The following is a 17,783-nucleotide window of genomic DNA, read 5'->3' as shown; positions in this document are numbered from 1 at the left end:
AACAGAAGAACTTGTCTCCATAAATAAATAAGACAGATAGATAGATGATAGATAGATGATAGATAGATAGATAGATAGATAGAATAAGCAAACAAAACTTCTCAAGTTGAAATGTGTTTTCTGTTTTCCAGAGCAGAAGGTGTAGTGAAAGGAACGAACAAGTAATTATAGGCTGCTAATTAAATTGATGGAATATAAACTTGTAGACACTTCTCTGAACATTACAATGGAACCCCAACTGATGAGAAACAGTCAAAACCAACGTAGGGCAGAGATATGCAGATCTCTATTAGTTACAGCATGAGGCCAGCCTGGTCTACATAGCAAGTTCCAGACCAATCAAAGCTACATAGTGAGACCCTGTCTTGAAAAAAACAAAAACAAAAATAAACCCCCAAAATTTAAATAAAATAAATAAAAATACTATTTATAGCTTTAACAAATACTTTTAAGCTGCTAGATAAGAAGTTTTAAATTAAAGACAGTTTGTGTACAGGGAATTAAGACTTCCTACCTGTCGCAACATTGTGCAGAATTCCAACAGAGGCAGTGTGATAAATTATATCATCACCATCATTTAAGTAGTGCACATTGTTCCTGCAGTCTCTGCCTCGATAGCCAAAAGCAAGCTCCAGCACAAGGTCCTATAACAATGACAAAACCATTGCACATGGCATTTTTTTCTGTGTAAATGTTCTCTAGAGCTCTGTGATACAGACCATACTAGCATTTTCTGTCAAAAGGAGAATGCGCTTTAGATTTTTATAAACTGCTAACTCAAAATCAAACTTGACATTTAAATTTTCTTTAGCCTTTCATAATTTTATATATACATCACATAAATACATATACACAGATACATAATATACTTTGATTATCTTCCCCCACTATCCTCTTATCCCCCTCCAATTGAACCCCTTCTTCTCCAAAAGTTCCCCTCTTACTTTCCCATCTCTTGGTGTCCCATTACCTTTGACTGCTGATGTGTGTGTGTGTGTGTGTGTGTGTGTGTGTGTGTGTGTGTGTCAGTTATTCACTTAGGAAAGGACAATTTACCAGGAGTTGTACCCCTGAAGAACACGATTTCTTTCCTCCAGCAACCACTGACTACAGCTCCTCAGGGAGAGGGGCCTCTGAGTCTATTCCGTATTGATGGTAGATAACTGATGGGCCCAGTCTTTTGCAGCTGTGACTTCATGGGTGCAGCAGTCATATATATACATACATACATATATTGCTTTCAGCATTGGAATCACACATTCCATATTTTCAATATAAACTTATAAAAAGGAGATGGGAACCATAAGGTCATCTCATTCCAATAGACTATATTTAAGTTTTTATGTGTTAAATATTGATACATTTCTTTTTAAAAATTTATTAGATTTAAAAAAAATACCAATCCAAGTTTGTATCCCCTCCCCTCCTCCCATTCCCTCCACACTCCCACCCCAACGCCATCTAATCCTCAGAGAGGATAAGGCATATTGCTTTGTGGAAGGTCCAAGGCCCTCCCTACTATATCTAGGCTGAGCAAGGTATACATCCAAAGAGAACAGGATCCCAAAAAGTCAGTACATGCAGTTGGGATAAATCCGGGTGCTACTGCGAGTGGCCCCTCAGTCTGCCCCAGCCATGCAACTGTCAACCACATTCAGGGGAACTAGTTTGGTCCTATGCTTGTTCCTTCCTTGTCCATCTGGAGTTGGTGAGCTCCTATTAACTCAGGTAAACTATTTCAGTGGGTGAATCCATCATGGTCTTGACCTTTTTGCTCATATTCTCATTCCTTCCACTCTTCAACTGGACTTTGGGAGCTCAGTCCAGTGTTCCGATGTGGGTCTCTGCCTCTGTTTCCATCAGTTTTGGATGAAGGTTCTATGTTGATATTTAAGATAATCATCACTCTGACTACAGAGCAAGTCAAGATTCGGCCCCCTCTCCCTTATTGCTTAGGGTCTTACGTGGGTTATACTTGAGGATTCCTGGGAATTTCTCTAGAGCCAGGTTTCTGCTAACCCTATAATGGTTCCCTCAATCAAGATATCTCTTTCCTTGCTCTCATCTCTGTCCTTCCTCCATCTCAACTATCCCATTCCCTCAAGTTCTCCTCAACCCTCCCCTTCTCCTTTCCTCTTCCCCTTCTAACCTACCTTCTCCCCCTACCCCCATGCTCCAATTTTGTCAGGAAATCTTGTCTGTTTCCAATTTCTAGGTGGGTCTATACATGTTTTTCTTTGGGTTCACTTTATTACTTAGCTTCTCTAGGATCATGAACTACAGGCTCAATGTCCTTTGTTTATACCTAGTATTCACTTATGAGTGAGTACATAGCATGTTCATTTTTTTGCGTCTGGGTTACCTCACTCAGAATAGTGTTTTCTAATTCCATCCATTTGCATGCAAAATTCAAGATGTCATTGTTTTTCCTGCTGAGTGGTACTCTAATGTGTAAATGTGCCACATTTTCTTTATCCATTCTTTGGTTGAGGGGTATCTAAGTTGTTTACAGGTTCTGGCTATTACAAGTAATGCTGCTATGAACATAGATGAACAAAGGCTTTTGTAGTATGACTGAGTATCATACTACATATGATTGGGTATATGCCCAAGAATGGTATTGCTGGATGCTGAGGTAGGTTGATTCCCAATTTTCTGAGAAACCGCCATACTGATTTTCAACGTGGTTGTACAAGTTTGCATTACCATCAACAATGGATGAGTGTTCTCCTTACTCCACATCCTCTCCAGCATAAGCTATCATTAGTGTTTTTATCTTAGCCATTCTGACAGGTCTAAGAAGGTATCTCAGAGTTGTTTTGATTTGCAATGCTAAAGATATCGAATATTTCCTTAAATATTTTTTGGCAGTTTGAGATTCTTCTGTTGAGAATCTCAGTTTAGTTCTGTACCCCATTTTTAATTGAGTCATTTAGAATGTTGATGTCTAATTTCTTTAGTTCTTTATATATTTTAGAGATCAGTCCTTTGTCTGATGTGGAGTTGGTGAAGATCTTTTCCCATTAAGTAAGCTGCCTTTTTGTCTTATTGACTGTGTCCTTTGCTTTACAGAAGCTTCTCAGTTTCAGGAGGTCCCATTTATTTATTGTTGCTCTCAGTGTCTGTGCTACTGGTATTGTATTTAGGAAGTGGCCTTCTGTGCCAATGCATTGAAGACTACTTCCCACTTTCTCTTTTATCAGGTTCCAGTGTGGTCAAATTTATATTGAGGTCCTTCATCCATTTGGACTTGAGTTTTGTGCATGGAGATAGATATGGATCTATTTTTATTCTTCTACATATTGACATCCAGTTTTGCCAGCACCATTTGTTAAAGATGTTTTATTTTTTCCGTTGTATAATTTTAGCTTCTTTGTCAAAAATCAAGTGTTCATGGGTGTGTGGATTAATATCCGGGTCTTCAATTCGATTCCATTGTTCAACCTCTCTGTGTTTATGCCATTACCAAGCTGTTTTCCTTACTGTAGCTCTGTAATAGAGCTTGATGTCAAAGAGAGTGATGCCTCCAGAAGTTCCTTTATTGTACAGGATTGTTTTGGCTATCCTAGGTTTTTTGATTTTCCATATGAAGTTGATTATTGTTCTTCAAAGTCTGTGAAGAATTGTGTTGGGATTTTGATGGGGATTGCATTGAATCTATAGATTGCTTTTGGTAGGATTGCCATTTTTACTATGTTGATGCTACCTATCTAAAAGCATGGGAGATCTTTCCATGGCTCAGCCGTTAAAGGCTATGCTCACAACCAAAACATTGGTACATTTCTTACATTCAAAAGAATGTGTCAGTTACTTGTTCTATGTCCAAATTAGACACCCAGGAGAACCCAACGCAATACATAAGTAAATACAATACATAAGTAAAGGTCTGGCAGAGGCTCCTACAACAAGGAGTATTCCTTTTCATTGCCTTATGGATGGTGGAAGGGAGTAGAGTCATCTGTATTCCTGCAGCTGTGCACTTTCCCCATGCTGGATCTAGCACGATGTGCTTGTTTGCTGCTGACATTGGCCTTATGAACTGTCTATGAGGAATTTTCTTGATTGAAGATAGGAGGAGAAACACTCTCCGTGCGCCCTATATATTAAATGTATCACACGGGGTAAAAAGTTCCAGAAATAGTGTATTTTCTAGTTAATTTATAAAGTCAATTTACAAACTATAAGACACCACCAAGGTATCTGTGCTTCCCTATCCACCCAGGAAATCATTCATATAAATTTACATTTAGACATTCTCCAAGACACAGACCAACTCGGGATATTATTTATTTAAGAGTAAAAGACTCATCTGAAATTAAGAACAGCAGAGGGTATCAATCCAAATTTCAGACCTGAATAATAATTAAGCAAACAACTTTTACAACCAACCAAGCAAAGATAATTCAAGATACCAAGTTTCATGAAAGCTAAAGGCAAAACTTAAAGGTTCCATAAAAAGGAAGCTTCGGAATATTGGGTAATTTGTTTTCCTTACCTCTATGGGTCTCTTCTTCTTGCCAACATTGTTTGACTGAAGTTTCTCTGGCTGAGGTGGGGCCCTACTCACTGGGGGCCTGGAATAGAGGGGTGGGAAGCAGGAAAGACAGAATTACCTGGGGCTTCCACTGGGTCTCCCAACCTGCCCTCCAGAAAGGGAGCCTACTCTCATTTTACTAGACTGTGTTCTGTAGCTTGATAATTTCTAATGTATAAAGAAATAATAATTTTATTCATTTTTACTTTTTATATCTTTGGTCTGTGTCTCATAATGAAAATAATGTAGCATAAGAATAGGATAAGAATGTTAGTTTGACACACTCAAACATTTCTGGATGGGTATATTATCATCAAAGTCTGGATTGCTGCTCTAAAGCATCCCTTATGGCTCACATAGCAGATATATAAACATTCTGACAGTGAATTTGGATCACATGAACTTTCTGTACTGCTGGTAACATAACTCACGAGTTCACATCTATAGCGGCCTGTCCTTCATGCTCTTCCACGCCCTTTACTGTCACACTCCCTGAGGTTTCTCATGGTGGCTAATGGCATCAACACCAAAAAGTTATTCAAGGAAGTCATTTTATAGTCACAAAGCAAAGTTAAAAAAAAAGCCATTACCACAACTACTGTCTCCAAATCTCCTTCTCTAATCTATGGAATAATTATCACCCTTCCCTACATAATAGCTTTTGAATCAAGCCCTCTCTTAATCTGCTCAGAATCTAGTAAAATGTTTCCTATTCCAACAGGGGTATAGATTCATATTCTGAATTATATAATTGTGGAAGAACTTTTGTAAAATCTTTTACTTAATTTTTAAAAGTCACTTACTAGTCCATCTCAACCATTCAATCCATCTCAAAATTCAAATATTTTATAATCTGAACACAGAATCTAAATCATGCATTAAGTCCTCTCTAAATTTTAAACTCAATTTATAACTAAATTAAAAATGATACTCATTAATTTTATAAAAACTTCAAACATTTAATAATTTATTAAAGCCATATAACTAGACTTCAAAAGTATTGTCAAGTTACACATTTGCAAGGCTAAAAGAAATGTTGCATCTTTTAAAATATATGTGTGTGTGTGCGTGTGTGCATGCACACATGTGTGCACAAGCCCACGCATGTCTGAGTGTATGTGCATCATGTACATGCAGGAACCCACAGAGGTCAGAAGAGGTGTCAGATGCCCTGGAACTGGAATTAAGGATGGTTGTGAGCCACCCGGTTTGGTAGGAACTGAACCTAGTCCTCTACAAGACCATCCAGTGTTCTTAACTATTGAGCCATCACTCCAGCCCTGGCGCATACTGAACATATAATATAAAATACATGCAGAGAGCTGGGAATCTAGCCTGGTGGCAGCATAGTGGCCTAGCATAAGCAAAGCCTGGATTTCATACTAAGTAGTGTAAAACAGTGTTAAATAAATGTACATATTCACATACAGCATGAAACAGTATGTACTGAGCATGACTGACGGGTATCATAAAAAATATCTTCATCAAGTATGTGTAACTTTCCAAGTTATCATAGAAATTTAAAGTTCAAATCTTCACATTTTTGAATGCTCATAAGTAAAAATAGAAGTAAATTAATAATATTTAACATTTAAAAAAATTCCTACCAGAACTAGCTCAAAAAATGACAGAAAACCTAGCTTTTCTTCCAAGTCAACTTTTTGTGAATTTTTATTGTGTAAGAATCTGATAGCTTTAATTCTAACCCTGTTAGCAAGTTTTATCTAAAAAACCTTATGCAACAATTAAGCATATTTAAATTTTATAAATATTATTTACATGATTCATATTACTGCTTAAAATGAAACTATCTGGCTTATAAAATTATACAATTTGGATGCATAAAATGTTAGTGATACAGTGACTTATGGAAGCCAGATAATTAAGATAATTAAGATGTTCCTCCAGAGAGAGGGAAGTGGGAACAGGGGTAGAGAACAAGGCATCACCGCTCAATAGTTAAAACAGGAGAGGTGACAAAAACACAAAATTTGGTCTTGTCAACATAGCGAGGAGAGGGTTACCTGGATCCTCTTTCAGCAGCAGAGAAGAATAGGAAAAGGATTTTAACACATATCTGAATTTTAAATATTATTGCAGAATCTCACATAATAAAATATTGTTAGGTTTAGCACGGATAAACTGTATTGCACACATTAAAGCCTTGTTTTTATTACTGTACTTAAGCTTAAATTAGTTCATTAATAGCATATAAACCAGAAGATTAAAAAAGAAAGACGTATGAGAATTCAGAATGTTTTCACACTTTAGAGGGCCATTCATCTTATCTTTGTTCTTAAGAAAGGAAAAGAGGACCTTAGTCAGGTATTACTGGGGCTGCTTTTAAAGAAACTGTCTCATGAGACCATCCTGCAAATCTAAGAAAGTTCTCCAAGTACCAACTCAAGCAGGCAGTTTCTGTCATTCAAGGCCTTACGGAGTTTGTAAGCAAAGCAAGTATCATTTAAAAGAAGAATGCCAACTGAGCGCGTTGGTACTTGTCTATAATGCCACCACACTCTGAGAAGCCGAGGCAGGAGGATTGCTGTGAGTTCAAGGCTAGCCTGAGCAAGACTATTAGTGCCAGGGCAGTCAGAACTACATAGCAAGACTGTCTCAAAACAAAACTACCTTTCTCTCCTCTTCCCCAAAAGAAAAATTCTCTTAATAACAGAATGAAGCTTGGAAATCCCAGCATTCTGGAGGCTAAGGAGAAGGGGTCTCAAATGCCAGCCAGCTATGTCTACAACTTTAAGATTCTGCTCAAACCACCAAAATAAAATAAAACAAAAATACAAGATTTGAGGATGCAGCTGTGTGGAACATTTGCCTACCACCTGAGAGCCAGGAGTGGAAGGAGAGTGATGATAACATCATCACTAACAGAACTGAAAGGATCACAGAAGTCTTCCACAGCTTTCCTGTCAGATGGTCGGTCAAGCACACTTCCATGGCGAGGTTACTGCACATAAAAAGCTGTCCATATCCAAGACAGCAATTACAACTCCACCTAGCTTCATGTTTCAGACAAGTGATTCCTAAAGAACTGAGTGCTCTTAGCAACAGCCTTCCAACTTTCCCTCACTCTGGTTTCTTCTACGGTATTCAGAATGGCTTTAATGTGGAACTCAGTACTAAACACTACTTTCCATACAGAACTAGGTCTGGATGCTTCATTTCTGTTAAATTCACGTAAGTTTATATGAGCCTGTTCAGAGGTCAAGCCATACTCTAAAGTCATCTTTACATATTACTTTGTTGAAAACACAATGACTTTCCAAGATAATTAATTTCAATTGCCAAATTATCCAAGGATACCGAATGGGTTTCTGAACAATCTGGTCTCAAATGAACTTTTCATCCTTAACTCCCGGCATTTTTAAAGAAAGTATTATCTTCTTACTTCTAAAATTGACTTATTTCCATGATGTCTCCTTTAGAATTGCTCTGAGGACATTTTCATCTCACTGAAGGGTGTTGCAAGCCAGTGCTCCTACAGCCTTTTTATTCATGTAATTTTGTTAAACACAAAATACCATAATTATCCTATTTTTAAATATATGAGTATATTAAATAATATTATGTTGAACAAATGTTTATGAAGTGAATAATCTTCCATTGATAAATACATATAATTATGCTAGTTTTCATGGGCATCTAAAGGAAGTACTAAAATTCATGGATTCATGAAAAGTCATTTGTAAAATTATAATGAAGGCCTACTTACAAAATAACAATCACATTTCATTTTCTAATCTTTTTGTCAGGTGTAAGTAAATATTTTATAGTAAAAATTAATGCCTTGACATACTCTAGGGATCAAAATAGAAAATAAACATTTTAATAAAATATGTTCTTTAAAAAACACTTACCTTACTACCCCCTGTCTTTGAAAGGAAAAGGAGAAGAAAGTGGGAAAACACATAGGAAATTGATGGTGAATATACATAACAATAAGCAAAATAAAAGCAACATCAAAAGAACTTTAAGAAAACACAAAATTTCTAATTTTATAACAGGTTTTGGATATCTTAATTAAAATACTAGAAATTGATTAAAATTAACCACCTTATGTACAAAATATTTACATAATATATTTATTGAAAAATAAAGTCATATCACTATCAAAATCATTCAGAAAAAAATCCACGAAGTAAACTATAGTAGTAATCAACTGTCATCAGAAATATTTCCTTTGAAGTAGGTGATTTGATGCTTAGATGATTATGAAGTAATTGATTAATATTTAATGGCTAACATTAAAATATGAAACAACTATTTAAATAGCTAAAGTATACTTTGAGTAATATATTCAAAACGGGCAAGAAAAGTATCTCTTTTGATCTCCTTTTAATTTATTTTTTGTGAAAATGAGGACTCTTATGAGCCACATTAGTGACATCTGTCTCAGCATTTTCAAAAGAATTTAGCAGAACTGACACTACAGAAATTGAGAATGAAATGCAAAAAAAAAAATTCAAGAATAAATTTGAGAAGTTAGCTACAAAAAATCCAAACTAGAGCTGGGCATGTTGGCTTCCACCTATAATCCCAGCACCTGAGATGTAGAGGCAGAAAAAGTATGCATAGGAAGCAAGTCTGGGGTGCTGTACACAGTGAGATCCAGGCCTGACTGGGCTACAAAGTCAACAAACAAACAAAAAGCCTAACAGAAATGGTTACAGCAATGAAAACATTAAACAATTTCAAAAGAGGAAAATATTTACATCTGCCATCACATGAAAGGCTTCACCAGTGAAGAGAAATCAGCTTTACTGTGACCAAGTGTGGCTTCTAGAGTAAAGTTAGGTTATATAACAAACTGATCTGAATGATAACATTTCTTATTGAAAAAAATCAATAACTTATGAAAGAGATTATGGTACTTTTAATTTTTTATTACTTGGAAGATATAATTTCCTTAAATAATACTAATTCTTCAAATATTCAATTTACAAAATCCTTATCTGTTTATTTATATGTGTTCCTGTAATTAATAAATATCAAGGTAGTAGTACTCTTTGTGAATATTTAATCTCAGGATTAGTATTTTAGGCTACTCTTTCTTTTCCTTTCTTTTTATTTTCAATGAGACAGGCTTTCAATTTGTAGACCTGGCTGACCTAGAAATTGCTTTGCAGAACAGGCTGTCCTCATGTTCACAGAGTTCTGCTTCTGCCTCCCAAGTGCTAGTGTCACCACACATTATATTTCATTAAATGAGAGTGGGTCATTAGTAAAGATATATTTCTTAATTATTAATATTTAATTCTTGAGTGTTTTATTTAGAACTTGAAATAACCCATAGATAAGGATTATAGCTCTAATTCTGCCAAAAGTGAAGACATAGGTTGAGAACAGACTAATATTTTTCAAGGTCAAACAACTGATAAATGAATGACACAAATGGTTATTTTAGCCTTTTGTCTGACTCCAAATGTATGAACTTAGCACTAGACACTATCTTCTAGCAAGCTGCCTTACCCTGGAATTTTAATATAAGTATTCAGATCATGGTATGAATGACTTTTCTAACAATTTTATACTTTGCTTCTTCACACAGAACAAATGCACACCACCCTCTGACTCTTCTTTAGATGACCACCCACTGTGGTTACCTGAACATTTATGGACACACTGAGTACCTGAAGCAGAGCGGAGCTGCATTCCCTGGGAACACTGCCTACAGTGAGTCCTAGAGTGCCTAGCTGTCTCCTTCCCCATTATTAGGTACAGCTCACCCCTAACTTCACCTCTATGCCTGAACATTAAGCCCACGTTTCATGTTATTTGTTTTTCCATCAAACATGAACTTCTTAAAGTTTCCTTCATCACAGCCTTTTCTGGAAGTCACTAGCAGTGGGTAGCATCCCATCCACATTACCTGTTATCACCTTCTCTGGACAATGTCTTTTTATTATTTCTTAAAACCTCTTCACTTGTGAAGTCTGTACTTTGGCTCAGTTTGTTCTGTTTGTGGTTCTTAGAATAGAGCCCAGGCCTCACACGTGCTGGCAAGTACTCTATCACCGAGCTACACATTCAAATCCTTAATGCCTCTTCACTGTTCTCCATCCTTGACTAGGAATGCATTAGGTCAAATTCTCTTCTCAGCAAAGACTTCACTAAAAAGTTCTCTGCTGGGCTGGGGAGACAGCTCAGTCAGCAATGTACTTGCATTACAAGCATGAGGACCTAAATTCAATCTTCAGAGCCCATGTTAAAAAACAAAACAAAATAAACCAACAAAACAGATGTTAACCCTGAGACTTCCTGGTCAGGCAGACTTTGATATTTGGGGAATTCAGGCCCAGTGAGAGATTTTGTCTCTAATTAATTAATGGGTGGCCCCTGAGAAACAAGATCTAACAGCCAAGGTCTTTCTCTGACATTGTGTTCATATACAATCACACAAACATGTCTTGTGTGTATATACAAAAAAACACAGGAGTTTTCTTTTCATAAAATTGCTCTGCTTGTGTTGATCCTATACCAAGACCAGTAATTTCCAGTAAAGAAATTCCACTTCAACTCATGTTGTGGATACAGTTTTTGAAATAATGGCATCTGATCCTTCATTGAGGGCTTTTAGAGACGGGGTCACACCTAATCTATCACACACAATTATGAAAGTCAGCAAATAAGATTACTTCAGTCATAGTAACTTTATATATGGATATGACATTCCCTAAACTCCTTGTAAAGACAGTGTAAACACCAAGAGCACTTAAGGACAGTTTCTAACAGTGGTTCAACAACTGCATAATTCAATATATTACTAGCAGCGTCTACAGAAAATTTATAGATAATTCAATTTTATATATAATTCAATTTTTATATCATTATCATTTTCTCACCTAACTTTAAGTTTTATTATTACCTCTCATCAACTGATGGCTCTTTTTGTTGCAAATGAGGCTTGACTCCAAGCATTGGGCGGATATTGGTTGATAAGGCTCTGATGGTGTAACTGATTTCATTTTCTCTTGTCACATCACTGTCATAGCCTACCATCAAATACAATGGTTATCAAACGATAGCAAGGTGATCACTTACATTCTTATAAATTCTATTTCTTCCAACAGTGAAAAATAAATTGTTAAAGCTGCATTACTAAATATGGAACTAGAAAGATTTATGTGAAGAATATTTAGTAATATGTAATAATGTCTACTAATTATCACTAATTATGCACCACAAGCTACAAATATGAACTCAGTCATCTCATTTTTATTAAAAATATTATGAACATAAGGGCATAATTATAATAGTATATACTTTCAACTGTTAAGTGTGGGTGGTTAAATTATTCATCCTATGTTTTTATAATTACTGATATTACTGACATATTAAGAAAATAAAAATGATCTTAAAATATAAAGCTCAGGAACATAAAAGCTTTTAACAGCACTTAAAATATGATTGGCTGTCTTACATGGTGAATATCTAAGCCATCAATACATGCCAGTCATGAATCACAAAAACAATTTTGTTGTAAAACTGACCCAAACAATAAAAACACAGTTGTTCAAACACATTACTACTTATTTTTTTAACTTCTGTAGTTTAAATCAGTAGAGCTACTTTTTCTGTTTTTATTAAGATATTTTAAAATGACATACCTCCATCTTCTTCAGAATCTATATCAGATTCTTCACTATCACAAGACTTTTTTTCTCGATAGTTCTCCATTTCGTTTGTCCACACCATTAAAGACATATCTGCACCTCCTAGGGTAACCAGCATACTGTCATCATAAGTCCAGCGAACATTTGTGACATGTGTGCTGTGAGCCACATACTTCTTAAACTTTCCAAATTTTCCCTGAAAATAAAACAAATTCAGACATGCTTTTTGAATTCTAGCATGGAAACTTTTGTTTTATTATATATACATATATATACATTATATACATATATATAATATGTATACACACAATATTATTTCACTTCAATTCACTGCCCTCTCTTTGGTAAGTACTACCTACACATAGTTTCTTTCTTTCTTTTGTCCTTTGATGTTCCACACCTGCTAAGTAGGCAATAGATACTCTACCATAGAACTACATCCTCCAGAATTACATTTCCCTTTTAAATACCAAGTGAACTGTAAGTTATAGACCCAGGAAAGATTAATTATACAAGTAAATTTGAGATCATAAACTATAAGCAGGTTTTAAGTGAACATCTTTTCGAAGTTGTTAAAGTTTCTTAAATAAATAAAGCATGGTAGTCAGGGAGATAGCTCAGCAGGTACAGGAAAGGCACTTGTGCCAAGTCTGATGATATGAATGTGCTCTCTAGACGCCATGCTGCAGAAGGAGAGAACCAACTTCAGGAAGTATCCTCGGACCTCTATGTGAGGTCACACACATGCTCATATACATAGACATATATGTGCACATATGCCCACCAATCCCCACATTCAAAAAATAAGAAAAAAAAATGTGAAAACCTTTTTAAAAGTAAGCAAAACATAGTGAGTAGCAAAATCAGTGAGTTCTCTGGGGCGGGGGTGGGGGGGAAGACAATGAAAATGAGAGGGCTGGTGAGATGACTGAGCAGACAAAGGGACTTGCCGCAAAACCAGGTGACCAGAGTTTAATTTTCAGAACACTTGGTGGAAGGAGAGAAGCGACTCTCCAAGTTGTCCTCTGGCCTCCATATGTACACAGGCCATGAGGCACATGTGCTATTCCTCACAGATAAATGTAATAAAGACCCCTTTTTTTCTGAGTAAGTGGGATACTTATTTAGTGGGTTATGGAAGGGAAAGGGGGAAGGAGAGAAGGGAGAAGAGCTAAGAGAGGCAGAGAGAGAGACAGACAGACAGACAGACGAGACAGAGAGACAGAGAGGGGAAGGGGAAAAGTAGGGAGAAGGGAGCAAGGCAGAAGCTGCCTCTTCGGAGGAGAGATGGAAAAGGCCAACCCTTTTATTTTTATGTTGAGGAGGAGTCTGTCTTCAAAGCACAGAGTTTCTCTAAAATTGTGTGGTTCTTGCTATAGTGAGCTCCCCCTTCTTTTCCTCCCTTCTCCCACTGAGTAGAAACTCCCTGTCTGGGGTGTTTATTTAAGTGCCCAAGCTCCCAAAAAGAAGTTTTAAACCTATGTTTTCATTTCAGTGAGAATCTAAAAATGCTCATATGGGCAGCTGAGGTTACCATGAATGAAATATCATGATATATTTTTAGCATCCCATTTCAAATTTTGTTTATATTCATATTGATGCTAGATTATAATCTATAATGTAATTTATGACAACTAGGAAGTAAATGCCCATGCACTCTATACACAAGGTTTTATTTCTGTAGTAAGCAGAGCCTTAAGTTTTACAGTAGTGTGAACAGAGGTTAGTAAAAAGATGAGTTGAACAACCAAGCAACACAGCCTAGGCAATGTAGCACTGTAAAGAATCTGTACTATCTGGAGTCAGAAAAAAATCATGACATTAATCAGTATTATTTAATTTTATTTAAATATTTAATATTAAATTGCCCTCTTTTCTAATGTAAAATCTACATTTATAAAGTTTATATTGACTCCTAATGATATATATTTAAGTTATATTTATACTTATAATTATAAAATTTATTTAATAGTGATAAAAAGAACATTGAGGGAGAGATATTTATATATTTAATAATGAAAAGCACTATACAATATAACATACAAAATAAGGCACTGTACAATATGTAACATACAAACCAAGGCACAGTTTAGTAAACTATAATACTTATTTTAGATAAAAGCTATAAATATAATGCCAAGAATAGAAAAAACAGTTCCAAACCTCTGGTGATATAGCATTACTTCCTATCTATGCATTATTAATGTTAAAACAATGAAATCATGCTACTTTCACCACTTTCATTACAATGATCATTAGATAAGTTAAAGAAAAACACATACTTTAGCTGGGTATCTAAACAGTTTCACGAATCCTAAATCATCTCCTGTGGCTAGGACCATTTTGTCACTGGTGAGACAAGAGGCAGTTATATCTGTGACTTCTCCAATTATTGGCCAAATTCCCTCACAACATAAACCAAGGACACTTGTCCATGAGGCCCAACTAATTTTTTCCACCTAAAAATATATAAAAAAATGCTGTAAGTTTCTAATATTTAATATGCAAAGTCTAAACATTTCTCTGTCACTGCTTAAGATTTAACAGGAAAACTGTCCTTTATAAACTGGTTTTATAGCTCCCCAGGCCCACCACCGGCAGAGAATTTCAACATGATACTATTCAGGACATACTTTCTATATACATACTATGTGTCCTAGCTGCTGAAAAAAAGTGATAAGTAAAACTGCTTCTTCCCGAAGATTAGCCAAAACCAATATTTACTATGCATCTAAGTCTCTATTAATGTGTCATAAACATGTTTTCCAATTAGTCTAGAAATTAAGACTCTGAGAGCCTCTTTCTTTCTTTAGCCCCGTTCACGTCAAATCTGCTGAGCATTTCCTAGGTCATGCCAAATTAGTAATATTATAAGACACAAGACTGAGAATAATTTTCTTTCCTTCTTCCTTCCCTATCTCTGCCCTCTTCTCCTCTCCCACCCTCATACATACCTGAAACAACAAATATCTTAGGTACACAGGCTTCAAAAGAGGTCATGCACACGGTACTTCAAAGGAGATGGCACATCCTCTACTATCATCCTTTTAGGACAGTGACTCAAGTGCAGCTAAGTATACAAGTTTTTTTTCAAAGATTTATTTATTTATTATGTATACAACTTTCTGCCTCCATGTATACCCATACACCAGAGGAGGGCGCCAGATCTCATTACAGATGGTAGTGAGCTACCATGTGGTTGCTGGGAATTGAACTCAGGACCTCTGGAAGAGCAGACAGTGCTCTTAACCACTGAGCCATCTCTCCAGCCCCCAGTATACAAGTTTTTATATTCCTTTTGTTTTCTTTTTGGAGACAGGGCTTCTCTATGTAAACCCTGTGTAACCTAGAACTCATAGAGATCTGCCTGCCTCTGCCTTCCCAGTGCTGGGATTAAAGGTGTGAGCCACCAGGCCCAGATTCCTTCTTTTAAAAAGTTTCCCTTTCCTTTACCCATCTAGGTATCTATGTAGCCCAGTAAAACAATGCCACCCACAGACCTATCCAAACAATGTGAGAATGGTCATCACATGTAGGAAGGAGGCCTTAGCTTTCCAATCAATGTCAATTATATAAACATCACTTCAATCTTCCTACCTCTGTACTGGGGATAGTTTGTTTTTTTCCTCTGGGAGCTTCAAAGAATAACTGCTCTTTAGCACCAGTGTTGACCTGTAAAAGCTTTCCTTAAAAGAAAAAATTTAAAAGTTACAGACATACATATTAAAAACAAATAAATACAAAGATCATGACCCTGAACCAAAATTCCCAGAAAGAAAACAAAACGTAACATGTGATAAACATCTCACAGGCTGATCAGAACTTGTGTAATTCTCTAGGGAGAATGGAATATTCTGGTCTGGAGACAAATTATCGTGGGTTAGCTTTAGTTCCCTAAGAAGTCACCTACAACTCACCTCTGCAGGAGACCTGGCATGTTTGTGACTATTAATTAGGTAAATCCTTTTAGGATATTCATAGCTCTAGCTTCCACCGACCCAGAGACTAATGTCTGCAGGCAGCATCTGAAGCCTTAAACAGAGCTTCCTCTTTGCATAACCCATCTACTTGGTCTAAACACAAATGTACTTTTAAAATGTCTTGATTTATAACTTTCCTGGATTTATGATTATGTAAACTTCATGTAACTGTTACTACCTTGGGACATGGTATTAGGAGTAACCTGAGTCTGTGTTCCTAGGCGATGGTCACTCATATTTGGCTCCATAACAAGTAGTCTCTTACTCCCTATGAAGTGATAGCTATGTCTTTGCATGGATATATGTGCCTTGTTTGCATTCTTTACAGGAAAACTTAAGTTTGAGGCATTCAAGAGACTGAGACTAGGACAGCAAACACACAATTTCAAGGACTGCTGGAGTACAGAGTAAATTCAAGGCAAACCTGTGGGATTAAGTGAGACCCCATGTGAAAGTGGAAAATGAGAAATGGGGTAGAACACAGCTCAGTGGTAGATCACTTGCCTAGCATGCGCAAGGTCCTAGGTCAGTTTCCTCTATAGTGAATATATTAACATCATTGCATTTTCTTAATTCCCTTATAATTAAATAATTTCATTCATAAAAAGCTTATTTTTATGTAGGCAAATAGATAAAACTATTTTACTTGCTATGTCCACTAAAAAGAAAACTGAAACAAATTGTTCTGTTAAAATTGTTTCAAATTTTAAAAAGTACAAGTAAACAGTTTAAGGATATTTGTGAAATCTTAACCTTATAAGCATGAAATTTACAAAACTGAAAATGTGAAATAGCCTTTAAAATGAGGATATTTAAAATATTTAACATTTGTTTGAACTTTTCAAAGTGTTATATGCTATACATCTGCAAAGAAGTTCTCATTAAATACTATGCCACAAGATTATGATGATTTTTAGAAAACATATAGTAAATTAAGTCATGGAAGAAATGCTTTTAAAATCTTCACTAACATTTCTATTTCCAAATTTGAAATGCGTGAAACTTACCTGACAAAAAGCAGAACATTATGACTAAATTCTTTCTTGGATAAAATTGAATCACTTTAAAATTAACTTCTTAACACCTACTGTACTCCCATCTGAATGACATGTGCTACTGAAAAGTCTGAACTTTACAGCGCTCACCTGGGGCTCCTGTAAAGAGCTATACCAGCGCCACGACACTCTTGTCAGTATCAAGTCACTGAAGTCTTACCTCTGGAGTCCCAGTCAATGTGGGTTATGTAGCTGGTGGCTCCTTTGCAGATGCCCACTCGTTTACTGCTCATCACATTGTATATATCTATAAAGCTGTCGTGGGACGCCACGGCTAGGTATTTCCCAGAACCTACAACAGAAACATTTGCTTGGTATTTCCTACCTGTGGGAGGAGTTTAACTCTGCAACCAGAGGTAACTCTACTTATCTTTTGGGGGAAATCTTAAGCGTCCAGTAAATTATATTATAATCAGATATAAATGTTGATGTCAAATGGCAATATATTTTTTCAAGAATATTAATAACAAAAATGAAGTGAATTTTCAGTGTACGGCCAATTTTATTTTATTTTATTTTCAATCTTACATATTCTGACTTTGTTCATTGTTTTTCTGGGGAACAAATCGAAGGCCTCATGAATATA

At 36.0% G+C, this 17,783-nt stretch overlaps 1 protein-coding gene across 2 annotated transcripts in view; it reads right to left on the bottom strand.

Annotated features, from left to right (window-relative positions):
- The window catches only part of Eml5 (EMAP like 5), a 115,495-nt gene that overhangs the window by 27,821 nt on the left and 69,891 nt on the right, over positions 1-17,783 (bottom strand). Inside the window, exons 23-31 of one of the 2 annotated variants that reach the window (XM_041633056.1) lie at positions 17,358-17,489; positions 15,760-15,848; positions 14,445-14,621; positions 12,157-12,358; positions 11,415-11,541; positions 8,407-8,421; positions 6,559-6,567; positions 4,496-4,574; positions 515-644 (exon numbers count right to left, since the gene is read on the bottom strand). In XM_041633056.1, the coding sequence (XP_041488990.1) occupies positions 515-644; positions 4,496-4,574; positions 6,559-6,567; positions 8,407-8,421; positions 11,415-11,541; positions 12,157-12,358; positions 14,445-14,621; positions 15,760-15,848; positions 17,358-17,489 (960 nt within the window). The remainder of the gene's footprint in view (positions 1-514; positions 645-4,495; positions 4,575-6,558; positions 6,568-8,406; positions 8,422-11,414; positions 11,542-12,156; positions 12,359-14,444; positions 14,622-15,759; positions 15,849-17,357; positions 17,490-17,783) is intronic. The other variant, XM_041633057.1, reaches the window with a different exon arrangement.

Source organism: Microtus oregoni, unplaced genomic scaffold (genome assembly GCF_018167655.1).
Source record: "Microtus oregoni isolate MIOR12 unplaced genomic scaffold, Mior012 000043F_ref0000047, whole genome shotgun sequence".
NCBI lineage: Eukaryota > Metazoa > Chordata > Mammalia > Rodentia > Cricetidae > Microtus > Microtus oregoni.
This window is presented reverse-complemented; position numbering and strand designations above follow the sequence as displayed.